The sequence below is a fragment of the Equus caballus genome, chromosome 11, assembly GCF_041296265.1.
Source record: "Equus caballus isolate H_3958 breed thoroughbred chromosome 11, TB-T2T, whole genome shotgun sequence".
In the NCBI taxonomy this organism is placed as follows: domain Eukaryota; kingdom Metazoa; phylum Chordata; class Mammalia; order Perissodactyla; family Equidae; genus Equus; species Equus caballus.
This window is the reverse complement of record NC_091694.1, coordinates 25,904,434-25,921,644: the sequence shown is the minus strand read 5'-3', so window position 1 is coordinate 25,921,644 and position 17,211 is coordinate 25,904,434. Positions and strand designations below refer to the sequence as shown.

Below are 17,211 nucleotides of genomic sequence, written 5' to 3'. Positions count from 1 at the left end.
GGCTCTGCTGTACCCCAAGTGTGGTGGGGTGACATGGCTGTCACCAGGTGCTGCACTGTCCGGTGTTCTGAATGGATGGCTTTATGGGGTGGGGTACTCGTGGTACACACTGGGCTGTGTCCTGAGCTGGGTGGGTGTCCCGAGCGCGTCATACGTTGGTCACAGGGACTGCAGCCTGCATGCACTTGCACGTGTGGATCTCCTTCCCCCCAGGAAAGCAGCCAGGCCGCAGTCTCATTCGATCTCTTTACTGTGGATGTCACTGTCACCATCACAGCCACTCAGAGGAGCACACAACTTTAACCCCCTGTGTGCTGAGGGGCAGGGTGGGGGAATTCAGGGCTACAAAACTAGCTATGTACACAGAGCATTCTAGGGAGAGCCACCCTGGCACACATGTTGGGCACAGTGGGAGCTGGGGTCTGGAGCTCAGGCGGGCTGTGTGGGCGTGTGCACGTGAAGACATGCCGGAGAAGGGCTGGGGAGGTGGCAGAAACATTGCTGGGGCCGCCTGCAGGGCTTTGAACCTCTGGGTTCTCCCAGGTTCCTCCACTTTAGGGGTGAGCCCCTGGTGAGAACTCCCTCCCTCCCAACCTTGACCTTAAAGCTCTGAGTGGAGGGAGAGGCTGCAAGACCAGGTCCCCAACCAGGGGTCCAAGGGTGCATCCCCTTTCCCACCCACTACCCTAGATGTAGGGGCATCTGACCCCTTCCTAACACTGACCCCGGACCAGGGCCAGGATGCCTGTGCAGGCTTGGGACTAAGGCAAGCAGGAACACATCCGCTTGGAAGGCCAGGACTATGGAGGGCAGTGAGGGAGATCTCGGACCCCTGGCAGAAAAGTGGCAGCCCTGGTCTCAGAGAGGCGACATAACTCTGGGATACCCCATCAGGGTGGAGACATCCCCCAATCCTCAGGCATCGCCCACAGAGATTGGACACCAGGGAGACCACCTAGGGGTCTCCATGAGACAGAGATTGGCACTTAGGGGTCACCACAGACTGGGCACCGCAGTGATTTTCACAGACAGAAGCTGGTCATCAGGGAGAGCCTCCCCCAACCTGGGGATGCTGGGGAGGGTCACCATGGTGGCCGGTCCTGGAGACCGCAGTCCATCCTCTCAGGTGCAGAGGAGTGGGGCGGCCCCTAGCTGACACGGTACGTGGACGTGTTCTTGGGCTCCGTGCTGGGCACACACCAGTCGCCAGCCTCCTGGATGGTCTGGTAGTGGCGCCAGGCTGACTTGTTGTAGACAGGCAGGCGCTCCACCGAGTCCGTGGACAGGGCCTGGAGAGCAGCAGGGTCAGCCTCTCCCACGTCCCTGCACCTTGCTCACTCCTCAGCAGACCACCCTTGCTGCAAGGTGGGCTGTGGTGGCCACCAATTGTGGCCCACACCTCTGACCCCATGTCTGAGTCAGCCCAGCCAGGTGCCAGACGCTGGCTGTGGCAAGTAACCCCGGCCCAGGAAGACCCATGAAAGGGTCCATCCTTTCCACGTCTCGTTCCTCCCACTTAAGAAGGCTGCTCACTCACAGGGTCAGGGAGGGAGAGGGAGAAGCCAAGCTGTGTAACCTTGAACAAGGTCACTAACTCTGGGCCTCAGTACCCCCCTGAGCTGAAGGACAAGATCTCTGTAGTTTCCCTGCTTCCTTCTGGATCTAACAAGTCAGGGGTCCCCAGAACAGGGGTCTTAATCATGGACACGGACCCCCTGACATTGTCTGCCATGCTGGGAGTGTCTGGAGGGTAGGAAACTGTAGCTTTGCTCTGATTCTCTGAGTCTGGAATCAGGAAAGGACTGGAGGGATGGAAAGGAAACCTAACAACAGGCCAGTCCTGCCGCCCTGTCGGCAAACCCCGCAGCCGGGCTCTGCAGGCAGGGGCCTCACCTTGAGATAGATGACAGCGTCTGTCCCAAAGCCCTCCATGGAGAAGAGCTGCAGGTCCCCCTGGAAGTACTTGGCATAGAGACGGGAAATGGGGAGCCCGTACCCGAAGCCAGCCTGCAAGGGGACAGGAAGGGGGCGTGCTAGGAGGCTGGTGCTGGGCCTCCTGGAGCTGCAGGCACCCATGTGCTGAGTGTGGAGTGCTGAGCTGGAGTTGTGCAGGGGGATTCCCAGAACTGGGGTGAGGAGAGGATGTGAGATAGGGAGAGCGCCAAGGCAAGATGGGGTGTGGGATGAGGGAAGAAGGCTGAGCAGGTACAGGGGCGGCGGACAGTCAGCGGGGCAGGAAGAGGAGCTCGGCCCTGGTGGCCAGGGGGTCTGGACAGGTCACTGGGCTCCTCAGAATCTCTATTTCCCAAACTTAGCCCTGACTACTCCACTGGGAATGGGCAGGGAGATGTCAGCAGGTTGAACAACGCAAGGAGAAAGGTAAGTTTGGGAGGAGGGAGAATTGAGAAAAGGTGACAGACAGACAGACAGACAGACAGGCACAGATAAGTAGGTTGGGTGCAGGCTAGGGGGAGACCAGAGGAGCAGGGTGGCCCAGACCAGGGAGAGGTGACTGATGTCACACACAGCCGCCCAAGAACGGAGAGACCACGAGAGACAAGGAAACGAGAGAGGGGGAAGAGTGACAACTTGATGAGAAGAGAGGAAAAGACAGACAGGCATCCTTCAGGAAGTAGGAGGGGGACTGGAGTGAAGCCATCTCACCAGTGGGGTTCCCCCAGTGCCGAGCTGGGGGGTGGGTGCTGTGGAATACATGTAGCTGAAGAGTCGCTCAATCTTCCTCAAGGGGACACCCCCGCCTCGGTCACTCATCTGGGGGAGATGGGACATGTCAGGGGCTCTCCAGACCTCAGTTTTCCACACCCCCACACCCCTTGACACCCCTGACCCATGGTCTTCCCCATCCCCAGGGTCTTTCCCAAGCCCATCTCCTGACAGGAGGGACGTCTCCACCCCACTGCTCTCTGGCCCCCAAAGTTAAGGGTCATATACTTTGATGGACAGATCTTCCTCGCCCAAAGCCACCATGACCTTGATAGGTGGGAGAGTGAGGCTGGATTCGTGGCTTTCCACAGTTGCTCGCATGGCATTCTGGGGAGGGAAAGAGGTAAGAGATGAGTGAGAGAAGCCTAGCCCTAACCGTCCCCCACCCTCTATAAAGGACCATCTCCCAGCCTCCTCACCTTGAAGAGTTCAAAAAGCATGTGGTAGAGGTGGGAGGGGACATAGACCATGTGAATTGGCTGTTTGGAGTTGGTTGCTGCCAAGCAAGTCAAGACCAGCAATCAGGAAATTGTCAAGAGTTCATCACCATTCAACATTCATTCACATAGCATCTAGCCCCCAGCATTCAACACCCATCTATGTCCATCTATCTGTTCATCCATTCATCCAGCATTCATTCATCCATTGATCCATTCATTCAGTGTCCATTCAACCACTTATCTATCCATACAGAATCCAATTATACAAATGTCTGTCTGTCCATCCATCCATTTACCCATTGTATCCATTAATTCCTCTACCATCCATCCAATGTCCATTCAACCATCCAACTATGCATCTCTTCAAACATCTATCCTCATCTATCCATTCATTCATAGAGTACATCTCTCCAATATCCACCCCATCCGTTCTATTCATCCACTGCTTGTCTATCCATCATTCATCCATTCAAATAGTATCTATCCATCTTATATCCAGCCTACTAGCATTCATCTGGATACAGAATCCCCTGGAGAGCTTTTCACCTAGTGGGGAGGGGAGAGGGATGCTTCCCGGATGATTCTGACACCAGCATCCTGCTCCCCAAGAATCACTCTAGCCTGGAGATTTTCTTGGTGGTAGGGACTGTGTGTCTTTTCCTAGTGCCTGGCACAGAGCTTTGCATGTAGCAGAAGCTCAATAAATGTACAATGGATCAATGAATGAACGAATCTCAGGAGTGGTGCTGGGCAGGGGAACATAAAGATGAGCAAGATTTAGCCCAATTCTCGCAGAAATTCAAATCCAGACAGAGAAACACACAACTGACTTTCACATTCGGTGTTGTACCCAGAGCTGTGTGCCAGGCCCCGGGCTTGACTCTGGGGACACTGAAGCAAAGTGGCCTGTCTGCACCCTTTGGTCTCTGCCTCCAAGTAATTCAAACAGTGCAACACAGAGGTATACCTGGGACAGACGGGGGCCTAACTGTCTTGTCCAGGAGGTCTGGGGAGGCTTTTCGGAGGAGCTGGACTTAAACTGGGCTTAAGGGAAAATTAGGATGTGGGCAGGGTGACTACCAGGTACAGAGGCATGAGACATCTTGGATTTCTAGCACACAGGCTGGGGCTGGCTGAGGAGCAGGTGGGTGAGGGAAAGGATGGAGATACCTCCCAGGTCCCTGATCCTCCTTTCCTTTATATCCCTACCTCCAAGACATTTATCAAACCCACCCCCTTCTTTCCATCTCTGCTGTCTTCCCTTCCCCTTGCCTGGATTCCTACAGTAACCTCCAGTGGTCTTCCTGTGTCCTCTCCTGCCTCCTCCAACCTCTAATTATCTTTAGAATGCAAGTTGCACTCTGTCATTACTGTGCTTCAAACCCTCCAGTGGCTCCCAGTGCATTCAAAATCCCAATTCCTGTCCACGGCCCATGGGCCCTGATGCCGCAGCCTCTCTCTCCAACCTGTCATCCGCCACACTGCTCTTTCTGGTCCTTGACTACCCCATCCAAAGTGGGACCCCTGTACCCATTCTCTTGTATCCATTCATCCTTCTTCTTTTGGTCATGGACACCTCCCTCCCCTAACGTTTTAACTGGACACATGGGTGCCCAGCTAGAGACTAAATTCCCAGCCTCCCTTGCAGCTGGGGTGGCCAGGACTTAGGGAAGTGATGTGTTCTACGGCTGAGCCCTGCCTTCCATATCTTCTTTCCCCTTCTCCAGGCTGGAACTGAGACGTAAGGGTGGGTAGCCAGCTTTGACCATTCCACCCAGGGGCTGCAAAGAGGGAAACCTCTCCCTTAATTAAGCCCCTGTTATTTGGATTCTGGGAAGGCAGCCAAACTGATATCCCATCTAATATACCATTCTTCCCCATCACTGTCACGTTACCACATTTTATTTCCTTCCTGCCACTCATCATGATCTGAAATTATCTTGTTTATATTTATTTGTTCATTGGTTAAAGGCCCCATTCCCCAACCTCCCCAGCACCAAGAATGTAAGCTCCATGGGAATGGGGACCTTGCCTGTTGTATTTACTGCTTAATAAATATTTATCAAATTAATAATAATAATAACAATACAATAACTCTGCTTCTCCCCCATCCAGGTAACAGTTCATTTCCTGATTCCCTATCTCGTCTTTCTCCCCATATCCCCAGCCCTTAGACAGACATACACACACATCCACACAGTCTCGCTCACTCACCATTGATCTCCTGGATCTCCAGGTCAGGTGAGGCCATGTAATACTTGTCACACAGGAGCTTGGCCATGTCATAGGCATCTGAGGGAACAGAGGGGCCATTCAGGGAATCGGGTGGCCCACCCAGCAGGCAGTGCTCTTGGCACCGACACTGGCCATCACCAACATTAAATCCATGGGGATGTGGCCCCCACCCACTGGGGAATGGGTCACCTTCTGGCCAGGGAAGCTTGGAGGGGTCACGGGGTCCCTCTATAGGCCAGGCACCGTGGGGATGCTTACCTTTCACCACCTCGGAGACGTTGCAGTTGGGGTCAATGCTGCCGATGTGTTTGGGGTGGGCTGGGTTGGTGCTGCCGTCAAAGATCAGGGCTGCAGGCGGACGGGAAGGAGGGGGCTGTTGGCCTGCCCCATCTCTACCTCTTCCCCAGGGCTCTCCAGCTCTCTACCTCCATATTGATTGCCTCTAGCCCTAAAACTGCACCCCCTCCCCACCCTTGTGCCCTCCCTCCCCTGACACCTGACCCCTGACCCCTCCATCCCTGGCTCAGGCCACTTTTGGACCTTTGCAGGCTTGAAGCTTTCTTCTTCTCAGAGGGCTCATCCCACATCACATCCCACATCACATTCATTCCTTCTCTTTTGCTATACCGTTTAAACATAATTTTTACCATCTCATGTTTTAAATTACTTGAGTGTGAGGAATTCATTTAATTTTCGATTGGCTATGATTTCTCAACAAGCATAGTGAATACTCCTGGAATAAAAAACTCTAAACAACCTGTTTCCGAACGTAATGAGTTTTATGAATACTACACTGAACACTTTTTAAAAAGGTGACATAATTTGGCATTCTGTAGACATTTAAAACAACACATTTCAGCGTTGCCCTTGATCCCCCTACACCACCCCTCATGGCCCTGGCTCACTGTGCTGGTTGATGAGCATGCGGATGGAGATGCGGCTGAGGTAGAAGCGGTCCAGGAAGTACTGGATGTTCTGGTTGGAGACAGGGTCATCGCCGTAGGTGTCCTTGTACTCTAGCACGCCCTGCGCCATGGTGGGCACCACGTCATTGTGGCGGTTCCGGATGGTGACTAGGGCTTCAGCGAACCTGTGAGGAGGGGCAGATGTTGGCCCCCACCCAGTCCCAGTCCTGGGGACACCCTCAGACTCTCCCCGCTTCTGACCTCCTCTCCACGTGTCTTCACCCACTCACCCCTTCCCAACCTGATGATGGACACACAGCGCCCTCCCTACTCCTCCCGAAGACCACGCTGAATCTCCCACTGCTGCCTAGCGGCCTGGGAGCTCCCCAGGGATGGGGCCTGGCTCCCCCCATTAGACTCAGGGCGCACTGAGGACAGGGGCCTCCCTGAGAATGGCGGCTGTGCCTTTCCCACCAGACTTAGGCTCCCTGAAGCAGAGTCTGTTTCCTCCCTCAGACTGGATATCCCTGAGGGCAGGGGTCATTTCTTCCAGCCTACTGGCATTTCTGCCCTGGGGGCTATGACCCAGGGTGCCCCTTGCTTGCACCTGCCCTCCTGCCCCCAACCAGGGCCTTTACTCACTGGCTCAGGGTACGATGGTCCTCGGGGTCCTTGTCCAGGAACTCCATGATGTCCAGGAGACTCTGGACATACCTGTGTACAAGGGGTGGGGGTGGGGGGACATCGCCTCAGCTCCAGGCGGCGCCAGGCCAGGCCCCCTTTCCACTCAACTCGGCTGCCCTCATTCTTGTTCTGCCCCCACTGTGGGCACCACACAGAGCTGCACCGGTCGACAAGCTGTAGCACAATTTCTCTCACTCCATTTCATCTGTATGTTGAGTTGCCCTGACAACACAGCAAGTTATGCAAGAAAATCTCTAATTTGTTGGTCCCCTTAGAACACCTTTGCTTTGGAATGCAAGAATAGTAGTCTCGGAAGGGGCTTGGAGATGACAGCCTCACACCCCCGACTCTGGGCTGGGCGGTTCCGGGCTGGACACCAGGACTGGGTGATCTACCTAAGGAACTGGATTTTCAGTGGTGGGTGCAAAGGCCCCGGGGGGGTGGGGTGGGCATGCCCAGCCCTGTCTCTGGCGGAAGGAGGGGCTGCTGAGGGCCCTGAGGAGCTCTAGAACAGGCCCCATCACAGCAGGAGCATTCCTGGGTGAGGAATTAGCCCTACTGCACAGGCCCCTCAGCTGAGGCCTGAAGCAGCCCACAGCTGGGAAGCGCTATAATGTAAGACTGGAGTCTCCAGCGCGGCCGCTGTACAGGCTGGGGCTGCTCCAGTCGCTCAGCCCACCAGTCCTGAGGTGCCCTCTGCCCCGAACGCCCTCCCCCCTTCACCTGCCGACTGCCGATCTTCCTCCTCTGGCTTAAGACAGTAGAGAAGAGGGTGAGAGCTGCCTCGGGAGCCGGCTCTGCCGACTCCCAGTCTTGGCTTCTCCACTTCAAGCTGGGTGGCCCTGGCTAAGCTGTGGAACCTCTCTGGACCTGAGTTTCCTTATCAGGAAAATGGGGGGGCTTTTGCACCTACTGCTATTACTGTGTTTTGGTGAGGATTAATGTGACAGTTAGGACAGTGCCTGGCACACAGTGAGCACTCTCCAGACGCTTGCTTTTGTTATGAATAGTGGCTCAACATAGACAGCAGCTGAGAGCATCCTCTGAGCCCCCGGGGAGCACTTGACAGCCTCCTCCTGGTTGTACTGCTGTAGGCTCTGGATCACACCATATTTGGATGGAAGGAATGGGGCCGTCCCAGCCCTGGTGCTCCCGGCCTGCCTTCCCCACCCAGGCCCAGCACAGCGCCCGCAGGAGGTGGCGTCATCACTGATGGGGGGTTGGGGGAGACAGCAGGAGAGATCAGCTCTGCCCCTCTGCCTCCCCATCCCTGCAGCCCCAGCAGACAACCAGAGCGGCGCTTCTAAGGCCTCCCCTCAGTCTCCCTGGAGTCTGATAACAGCCAGCACTTACGCAGTGACCGTCAGTGCCGCCTGTGCTGAGGCTACACAGGGTCTGCCCTCTCCCAGCAGCCTGGGTGAGCACACAGTATTTTACCCTTTTGCAGACAAGGGAACCAGCTCAGAGAGGGCAGGTGACATACCCTGGGCTACACAGTAAGCAGTGGTGCTGGGATTCTAACCCAGGTCTGTCTGATTCCAAGTCTATACCACAAGGCCAGCTGCTCACCGTCTACACTGGTCCTAACAGTGACGCTCCTGATGTTGATGGTGTTAACAGCCAGCATTTACTGGGTACCAGCCTTGTGCCAGGGCTCTGCTCTGTGCTAACCTCCTCCCTGACTTTAACCTCCACGATTACCCTGTGGGGTGGGCACTACCGCTAGACCAGTTTTACAGACGAGGAAGTTAACGTGCAGAGCAGGGGTTCTCTCTCGCAGGCCTGTGGGACTCCAAACCCCTTGTCCCCTATCCATGCCCATGATACAGCTTCATGCTCACACGATTCTTGGAGGGAGAGGGGACGGGGGGCGAGGAGGTAGGTAGAGAGAGGAAAAGGAGGAGACCAGCTGGAGAGTAGGGGCCCTCGAACTCCCTCCCAAGACCCGAGGGGCAAGCAGGGAGGGAGCAGGGCAGAGCTGGGAGGCCCTGACAGGCTTGGCCCGTGCTTGGCCAGGAGTGGGGCACGGCCAGAATACCAGCACCCGGGGGTATGGTGAGTGCTCTAGCTGCTGGCATCGCCCTCTGTGGCTGCCTAACGAACCCTAGAGGGCAGAAACGGGGCCTGGGCACGTGGCCAATGAAGCAGAGCAAAGGGCACCAGGATGGACTGACAAGAGACAGCGCCTGGCAGCACAGGCATGGGAGAGCTGCCCGCCCCAGGCCTTGGGCTCCTGGCCCGTGAGGCAGGGTTGGAATCCCTGCCTGCCTCCCTTGCAGAGCCACTCCTTCAGGGGAGCGGTCTGGGCACACTCTCGGAAGGGAGAGGGGAAGACAGGGAGGACTCTTCCCAGAGGACCCAGACCTGGCCTGAAGCCCCCAGAGGCCTGGCACACCAGCTCTCACCCTGGGCCAGATCTTGGTCCTAAAGGAGAGACAACAGGGATGGAGTGATGCTGGCTCCTGGGCGGCCCACTCCTTCCAGGGCCAGAGAAAGAACTAGCCTTAGACAGGCAGCGGGGGCCCAACATGACACCCGAGGGATGGCCTGGGCCTACCGACCACAGCAGTAAGCAAGGCGGCCCAAGACTCCCTTGGTGAGATCTCGAGCTTCCTGCCCCTGGCCCAGGGTAAGGTGGTGGTCCCAAACCCGGCCTTCTGGGGCCTTCTAGCCAGTCCAGAGCTGTGGATTTGGGAGGCAGGAGGGGTGGAATGTGGGGAGAGGCAGCTGATGTGTGTGTGTTGGAATGAGTGTGAGGGTGACAGGGGAGGGGGTGCAGGCTTGTGAGGGAGCAGGAGGGAGTGCTGAGCAAGTGGGGAGTGTGTGTAAGTCTGTGCGCCTGTGGGCGTGTGCATCAGTGTGACAGCCGCTGGAGACAAGGGGTGTGAACAAGGTGATGGCACGTGAGAAGGGGAGAGATGAGAGACGTGTCCTGAGTCTGGAGGCCACTCTGTGGAGGGGTGGTGGCCAAGAGCCCTGAGCCAGGCAGACTCAGGTCCCATTGCTGGCTGTGCCCTAAAGAGGCCCCTGAGCCACTGAGGTCCTCGTCTGTAAAATGGGCTCACAGCAGTGGGCATTCTGCGGGGCTGTGGTGCAGGTTAGAAGAGAGGATGCAGGTCAAGTCTCTACTCCGATCCTGCAGGGGTGGCTGAGGGAGTGAATGGGTGCATTGGGCTAAAGCCCCAGCCTGTGCCTGGCGTGGAGCAGGCCCTGGGTGCCTGGAGCCATTGCCCTGGTGGTGGTCACTCTTCACAGGGTGAGGACTGGCTCCTGCGGGGGTGGGGGGCCCACAGGCTGGGGGAGTCCACACACCTTGCTGACCAGCAAGGGAGGTTCATGAGAAGGGGTCAGCCATCCTACCTCCCACCCCCTTCCCTATAACCCCCGCAAAGACTCTGTTTAGTGACAGGAGGGACTTGCTGTCATTTGATTCTACTCTGCAACTCTCACTCAACCCCCAGCTTTCTGGAAGCACATCCCACCGACTCTACACCCTCCGTCAGGCTCTTTCTCTGTTGAGAGGAGTCGAGGTTACCCCATCTGTGCTCCAGCAACAGCAGCTGTCAGATTTCTGTAGGGTGCATCCCACTTTCCCACTGACCTGCACTGGGAGATGCGAACTCTTTGATGCCAGGCCACTGTCCCAGCACTTTCCTTTCCCTCCAAGAATGCAGCCTGCAGATCACACAGCCTGGGCTGGAAGCCTGGCTCTCCCACTGACTTCCTGAGTGACCTCAGATAAGTTCCTTAACCTCTCCAAACGTCAGTTTCTTCATCTATAAAATGGGGATGGTAACGAGGCCTGCTTCGTAAGGTCATGCTGAAGGCGAAATGAGTTAATATGCGGGCACACTGAGAACAATGCCTGATACACAGCAGCCCCTTCAAGTCTGTCTGCTCCGTCATTGTCATCACTATTGGGATACGGTGTCAAAGCGAACCTCGGCCACAACCACATCACCTTTGGCCTGGAGGTGCTGCTGCCCAGAAGCGTAGGCACATCGCTTGTGCTTACAGAGTTCCACACAATTTCACAGCTATCAGGGGCACGTGCCACCTAGAAACAGAATGGCTTCCCATTGTACAGCAGAGGAGGCTGAGACTCAGAGAGACCATAGGGATGGCTAAGGATCAACTGTCTAGCAAGCAGTGAAGCCAAGCCTCAAAGTCAAGTATGCTGATGCCACACCCAGGGCTTTCCAAGTCCTTCCAGCCACTTCCAAAACAGAGTCTGGCCCCACCAACTCTGTCCAATGGAAATAATGCATCAGCTTTATTTAGAACCAGTGACTCTCCAATTGCCAACTGTGACTCTTGCCTAGAACCTCTCCCCAGGTGAGTAGAAACCCCATTAGCTATTACCACACATTAACCATGACCACCGCTACTAACAGCATCTGTTCAGGACTTCTCCGTTTTCCAAAGGGGAGGTTTTGCTCCTTACTCATCAGACTCTGAGGCTAGTGGCTCTCCTGCCAGGCTCCCTGGTAGGTCGTCCCCATCCTCTTGTAAAACCCTGCCCTCCTCCACCGCCTCCATCATCCAAGCCGGCAGGGGCATTCTCCCGGAGAAGGAGGTCTGCACTCTTTCACAGGTGGCCACCTCGTCCCTGTCAGGAAGTCCTTCCTGCCTTCAGACCTCCGTCCCTCCTGCTGCAGCCGATGCCCACTCTGTGGAAACGATCTCAGCAGGCTGTCCCTTCAGCGTGTCAGGACGCTCTGGCAACCCCTTGGCCAGCTCTCCTTTAAGCTGAATCATGCACTGGGAAATGTTCTCTCCTGCCTAACTTCACACCCTTCTGTTGTTGCTTGACATTGCTTACAAGCTTTGAGGGAAGACTAAGTCAGGGCAAGCTCCCACATGAGTAACTTATCTTCCGGAGGGGCTCTTGGGACGCCTGGGGGCGTCACGACAGTTCAGCAGCTCCCTGCCAGCCCTCCCCACATCCCCTGGCTCTCTTAGGAACACAATGTGCAGGGAGGGGCCTGGGAAGCCCTGTCCTGGAGTCAGGAACCAGCTGGAGAGGCAGCCAGGTCAATCAGCCGGAGAGAGCCAGAGGAGGTGTGGGGAGAACAGATGGCACCTTCTGTCTCCCCCTCATGACTTCCACAGCGCCCCATGGTAGGAACTGCTGGTTGGCTTAGAGGTCCTGGACCTCTGAGGGACAGGGCCCAGCAAGGGGTGATCTGGTTGGGCTACATGAAATTAGGCTCTGCCCTCCGTGCCCCCTCTCACCTTCACAGCTTGCACTAACAGCACTATATCCACAAACTCAGTTCTCGGACACCCCAGCCGGGCCCTCACCTGCCTCCACATCTTGGCACAAGTAGTTCCTTTGGTTTGGAATGCCCTTCCCTTCTTTCTAGGTTCAGGTTCACACAGGCACCCTGTAAGGCCAAGGGACACGTCACCTCCTTTATGTGTCCACTGCAACTTCCCCACAACTTTCTGATGCAATACACACTCGTTGTGCACCAGCTATGTGTCTGGCCTTGTGTGTGAAACACTTTCCTTCCCATGTCTCGTTTAATTAGAATAAGTCATGCATATGCATATCCATGCATAGAAAAAATGCTGGAAGGGCACCAATAAACCCTTAACAGCGTTTGGTTCTGGGGGGAGGGTAGTGGTCAGTATTCTCTTCTATCCGCTTTCCCGTGTTTCCCAAACACAGAAGTGAGCATGTTATACTTCTGCAACTAGGGGACAAAACCCCAAGCAATGTTACTTTGAAATAATATTTTGGTTCTTACTGTAAGTAAAAGGAAACTTCAGCAGCTCACTAGTCCTCCCACTATCTTTGTAGCACTCAGTTCACCCTCTTCCATTCTCCCCACGAGATCACAGGCTCCCCGGAGCAGCTGCTTTTTTCCTGCACCTAGCGTGGCACTGGGCCAAAAGCAGGTGTGGATGCAGCTCGTGAACCAGACAGGAAACCACAGCCATACCTACCACAGCTAAAGAACTGGCAAAGATTTCCGCACAGGTGCCACTGAAGACAGACCACGATTAGCCATTTATGTGCCCAGTTACAGAGTAAACTCTTGTTTATTCTTCCTGTGCCCGGCCACGGGCTAACGTCATCCAGTTACTTAACCGGGGTCAGAGGTCTTCAGTGAACTTTGAGCCTTTCCCTCCGCTACTGCTGCTCTGCATTTTTGGTAAACTTTTGGTCTCTGCCCCTCCACTTTGGGGTGGGGACTGTGCCATCCTTGTGTCTATTTGAATGTTTTCCAACACCCAAAACAGTCTGACTTGTAGCTTGGATTATATAATTTGAAGATTTCTTTCTTCCTGTCTCTCTGTTTCCCACAAACTCGCCCCAGGTAAACAGTACCCAACAGGGGAAGGGTTTTCAGGACCAGGGCTGGTGGCGAATGCTGACATTAGTCTCTTTTGGGGTTTTGGCTAAGAAAACAATTTCCTGGGTGGATCCTGGGTTTCCAGAGAAAGGAAGGTGGTAAGTGTAGGGCTGTCCCCCAGACATGGAGGCTAGGAGCTTGGTCTTAGTCCCTGCTCTGGCCTAGCATTCCTCTTGACTTTGTCAGCTCCCTGGCCTCTCGGAGTCCCTGTGCTTCCCCTCTGTCCTCGCCTCCCTCAAGGCTGCTGGGAGCATGGGGACTCCATGTCTGAGCCCAGAGGCATCTGGCAATGGAGGGAGAGGTGTGGGGACCTAGCCCCTGCTCACCAGCTCTGTACCAGCTGCACCGAGGGGGTGCTGAGCACTCGGTCGGGAAGCAGGTTGATCTCCTTCATGATGTTGGCCAGGCGCACAGGCAGCTCCTGCCTGAGGAAGGTGAATGAGGTTTTCTCACAGGCATTGCTGGACCCTGGTGGGCGAGAGAGAGGTGAGCCCACAGAGCCGCAAACCATCAGAGCCAGAGGATATCTCAGGGGGCAGCTCAACTAAATCCTTCATTTCCTGAGGGCTCAGAGAAGGGACCAGGGGTACAGAGCAAGTCAACTGTCCTAACGCCCTGCAGTGCTCCGACCACTCCCCGCCCAACCCTCTGAGAGGCTGCATCCTCTCCCCATCCCCAGCTGACAGCTGAACCCTGCCTGGCTTCAACCACAGGGGACAGGGCGACTCCCAGGCCCACATGGAGCTGCCTCTGGCCTAAGTTACCTCACTTCTCTTTCTTTCCCTCCTAGGAGACACTCCCTCTGGGGAGGTTGATGCAGGTGGGAGGAGGAGCCTGGGGAGTCCATCCCTTCCTGAGGCTGGGCTCTGGCTGAGGGGAGCTATGCCTGGACCACCACAGTTACAGGGTCCCAGCGTCAGCTCTGGCCCAGGCCCTCTTCACCCAGCCCAGTCTTGATGCCCACTGTAGGGTCACCCCTGCATTAATGCCCACTTGTGAGGCAAACAGGGCCCAAGGATGGGAACACAAATACCTCGGTCCCTGGTCTGGCTTCACATGAAGAGGAAGTGGAGGACTGAACAAGGCCATGGCCCAGAGTCAGGAGACCTAGCTTCTAGGCCAGGTTCTGCTTCCAACGCTGCCACTCAGGGCATGTCCCCATCATGTCTCAGTTTCCCCCACTGTACTGCAAGTGGACCAAACTCTACTGTGAGTCCCACCCGGTTCCGACATTTCTGTAATGGGGGTCCAGTCTGGACTGGACATCTGCTGGTGGCTGGGAGTGGGCCCAGGAGGCTTTCCTACATGGAGGCAGCTCAAACAGGGCAGGGGGCAGGGAAACGAGTCCTGGAACGCGGCCCTGTGTCCTGACTGCCACCTCCCCGCCCCTTCCCATCAGTGACGCAGCTGTAACCTGAGCCAGCCACTGTCTCCTCTACTCTAGAGAGACCTGCACATCCCCTCCTAATCCCCAGCTGGCACCATGGAAATATCGTGGGGACAGACACGGCCCACACAATGCCTGTCTCAGTCACCACGCTGGCACAGCCTTGCTCCTGCTCTAGAGCCACCCCCACAACGCCAGTGGTGGGTGATCCTGGCCCAGGAACCCAGGGGCAGCCAAGGGTGGGTACAAGCCACCTGACTCCACCTCATGGTGCCCCAGACCCTGCCCAGCAGGGTACAGGCGGCCAGGCCGGAGCAGATTTGATCTTCAAGTGTCCTTGTCCACTGAGACAGCTGGGGGCCAGCTCCTTCAGTGGGTGGCCATACACTGGTCAGGGGCCTCTCTCCTTTTGGTATGTTCTGAAAGAGCCCCCTCCCCCAACTGACTCCTTGGTGCCCAGATCAGGTCTCCTTCCAGGAGGCTGCACCTCCCAACCCAACTGTAACTCTCCCACCAGCATCCACCACCCCCCCGCCCTCCCCCCCCCCCCCGACTCCCGCCCCGCCCCCTCCGCGTGTTTCCTCTCAGTCCCACACTCTTAGAGGTACCAGAACAAGCCCCATTAACCTTTTAAGCCTGGAGACACCCTAGTCCCTCCCTGCCCCTTATTCTCCAAGATCCCTGGCAAAGCTCAGGAAGACACCTTGGACCCCTCCTTCTCAATGCCCCCACTTCCCATCACAGCCCAGTGACAGTCTCTCCAACCGGGGTACCTTAACCCTTTCAGGCCCTGCCGGCCCTGCCTCCCGTTAACCCGTTCCTGCCTGGACCCTCCAAGCCCCCCTGCCCTGTCACTCAGGGCCTCTCCTCCTCCGCGTTAATCCTTCCTTAAGAGACCCCTCATTCACCCCACCCAGCCCCCCGCGGGCCCCACGGCCAGCCGCCTCCCGCCCGCGCCGTACCGAAGTCCAGAAACTGCTTCATGGACAGCGGGGACGGGGAGAACTTGCTGAAGTGCTCGATGTACTTGGGCGCCCCTGCCAGGGACGCATTCTTCAGCAGCGCGCGGACCCAGCGCATGGCGGCGGCGGCCGGGCTCGGGCTCGGGCTCCGGCTCCGGCTCCGGCTCCGGCTCCGGTCCCCACGCGGGTAGCGCTGCCGCTCGGCTCGGCCCGGCCCAGCCCGGCCCAGCGACGCGGTCCGGCCGCCTCCTCCCCTCCCCGGCCCCGACGGCCCTCCCCGGCCCCGGCCAATCGGCTCGTCGCGCCGCCCCAACGTCGCCAATGGCCGCTCACAAACAACTCCGGGAGAGCCAATAGCGCCTCGCCCCGGCACGTGGCTTCCCTCGGGCCCGCCCCCTTAACCCCTTGTTTGCCCCGGCGGCCTGTTGTTTGCGAGAGGCCGCGCCGAGAGCCCGCCTCCCAGCCGTCGCTCCGCCCCCGCCTCCTGGGGCTGAGCCCGGGTTAACCCCTCCCTCCCCGGAGGCCCGTTAGGCCTCTGCCTCTCCCACTCCTTGCTCTCCGCGCTCCTCCCCGAGTCTCCTTCACTTGCGGTCCCCGAATCTGGCCGGGGAGCCTTCCACGAATCTCCTTCTCCCAAAGGGGCCTGTTTCACCTGTCACAATCCCTCCCTGCTCTCGCTCAGGGCGTCGGGTGGGTTCCCAGGCCGGATGATAGTGACTCGGACTGTGAATGCTTGCAAACTTCGGGATCAAGATGCAAGCCTGTGCTAATCCCTCATAGAGACGTGCAGCCCACCCACTTTCACGAGGATCCAAGCCGCTCAGGAAAAGGCGGCACTTTGCTTTTCCAGTTGACAAACACTGAGTCAAAACCCTAACTAACGACTTATGGCGCTGGAGGCCGCCGCTACCATCCGTCCTACGAGTGCAGTTTTCAAAACACTTTTATTTTATTATTCTCTAGCTCATTGGACCTGAGAAAGCAACCTTCTCCGCCCTGGGCTTCCTTAGAGAAAGGTTCTAAAAGGTGATTTGTCCTGGGCGCCGAGCCCGCCGGTCCCCAGCAGCCCCGGCTCTCCTGTAGGAACGTAGCGCGCCCTCTTGTGGTCAAACAAGGTACGTCCGGTCCTCTGACTCGCCCCTTTGATGTTTTGGCTCTTTGCTGTCGGGTCCTTGGCTGGCACTTACCAAGTGCCTAATATGTGCCAAGTTTTGCGCTGGGAACAGGGAATATATATAGGATTAAGACACGGTCTTTCCCCTCGATCATTTCATTTATCAGTTTGGGAGATAGCTACATAAGTAAATAAATAGTTCTAACAGAATGTGATTATGGCCAACACAGAGCCTGTGCAAGGCTTCACGATGGAAGGGACTCTTGGCTGAATGAATATTAACCTATGTGCCAAGCCCTGTTTGCATGCATTATGTCATTTACTTCTCCAGACAGCTCTATTGTGCTATTATTATCCCCATTTTATACATGAGGGAACTGAGACTCAGGGATCATTCT

The 17,211-nt window shown here is 56.5% G+C and overlaps 1 protein-coding gene across 1 annotated transcript; it reads right to left on the bottom strand.

The window, feature by feature from the left end:
• Positions 1 to 232: 232 nt before the first annotated feature.
• On the bottom strand, positions 233 to 15,958 carry PDK2 (pyruvate dehydrogenase kinase 2). Its single transcript, XM_001917680.6, has 11 exons — positions 15,700 to 15,958; positions 13,677 to 13,818; positions 6,947 to 7,018; positions 6,305 to 6,489; positions 5,658 to 5,747; positions 5,379 to 5,456; positions 3,144 to 3,220; positions 2,953 to 3,051; positions 2,665 to 2,772; positions 1,894 to 2,007; positions 233 to 1,289 (listed from the first exon to the last, which is right to left on the bottom strand). Exons 1-11 carry the CDS (start codon positions 15,815 to 15,817, stop codon positions 1,149 to 1,151), a joined length of 1,224 nt encoding a protein of 407 aa, XP_001917715.3. The 5' UTR covers positions 15,818 to 15,958; the 3' UTR covers positions 233 to 1,148.
• Between the last annotated feature and the right edge of the window lie 1,253 nt (positions 15,959 to 17,211).

Bases quoted from the DNA above. Each gene is read 5' to 3' on its own strand.
- PDK2 (XM_001917680.6), bottom strand. From the start codon at position 15,817: ATGCGCTGGGTCCGCGCGCTGCTGAAGAATGCGTCCCTGGCAGGGGCG. The intron at 13,819-15,699 runs GTACGGCGCGGG...CTCGCCCACCAG, and splicing joins GAAGCAGTTTCTGGACTTCG to GGTCCAGCAATGCCTGTGAG. The intron at 6,490-6,946 runs GTGAGTAAAGGC...CCCTCCTCACAG, and splicing joins GACCATCGTACCCTGAGCCA to GTTCGCTGAAGCCCTAGTCA.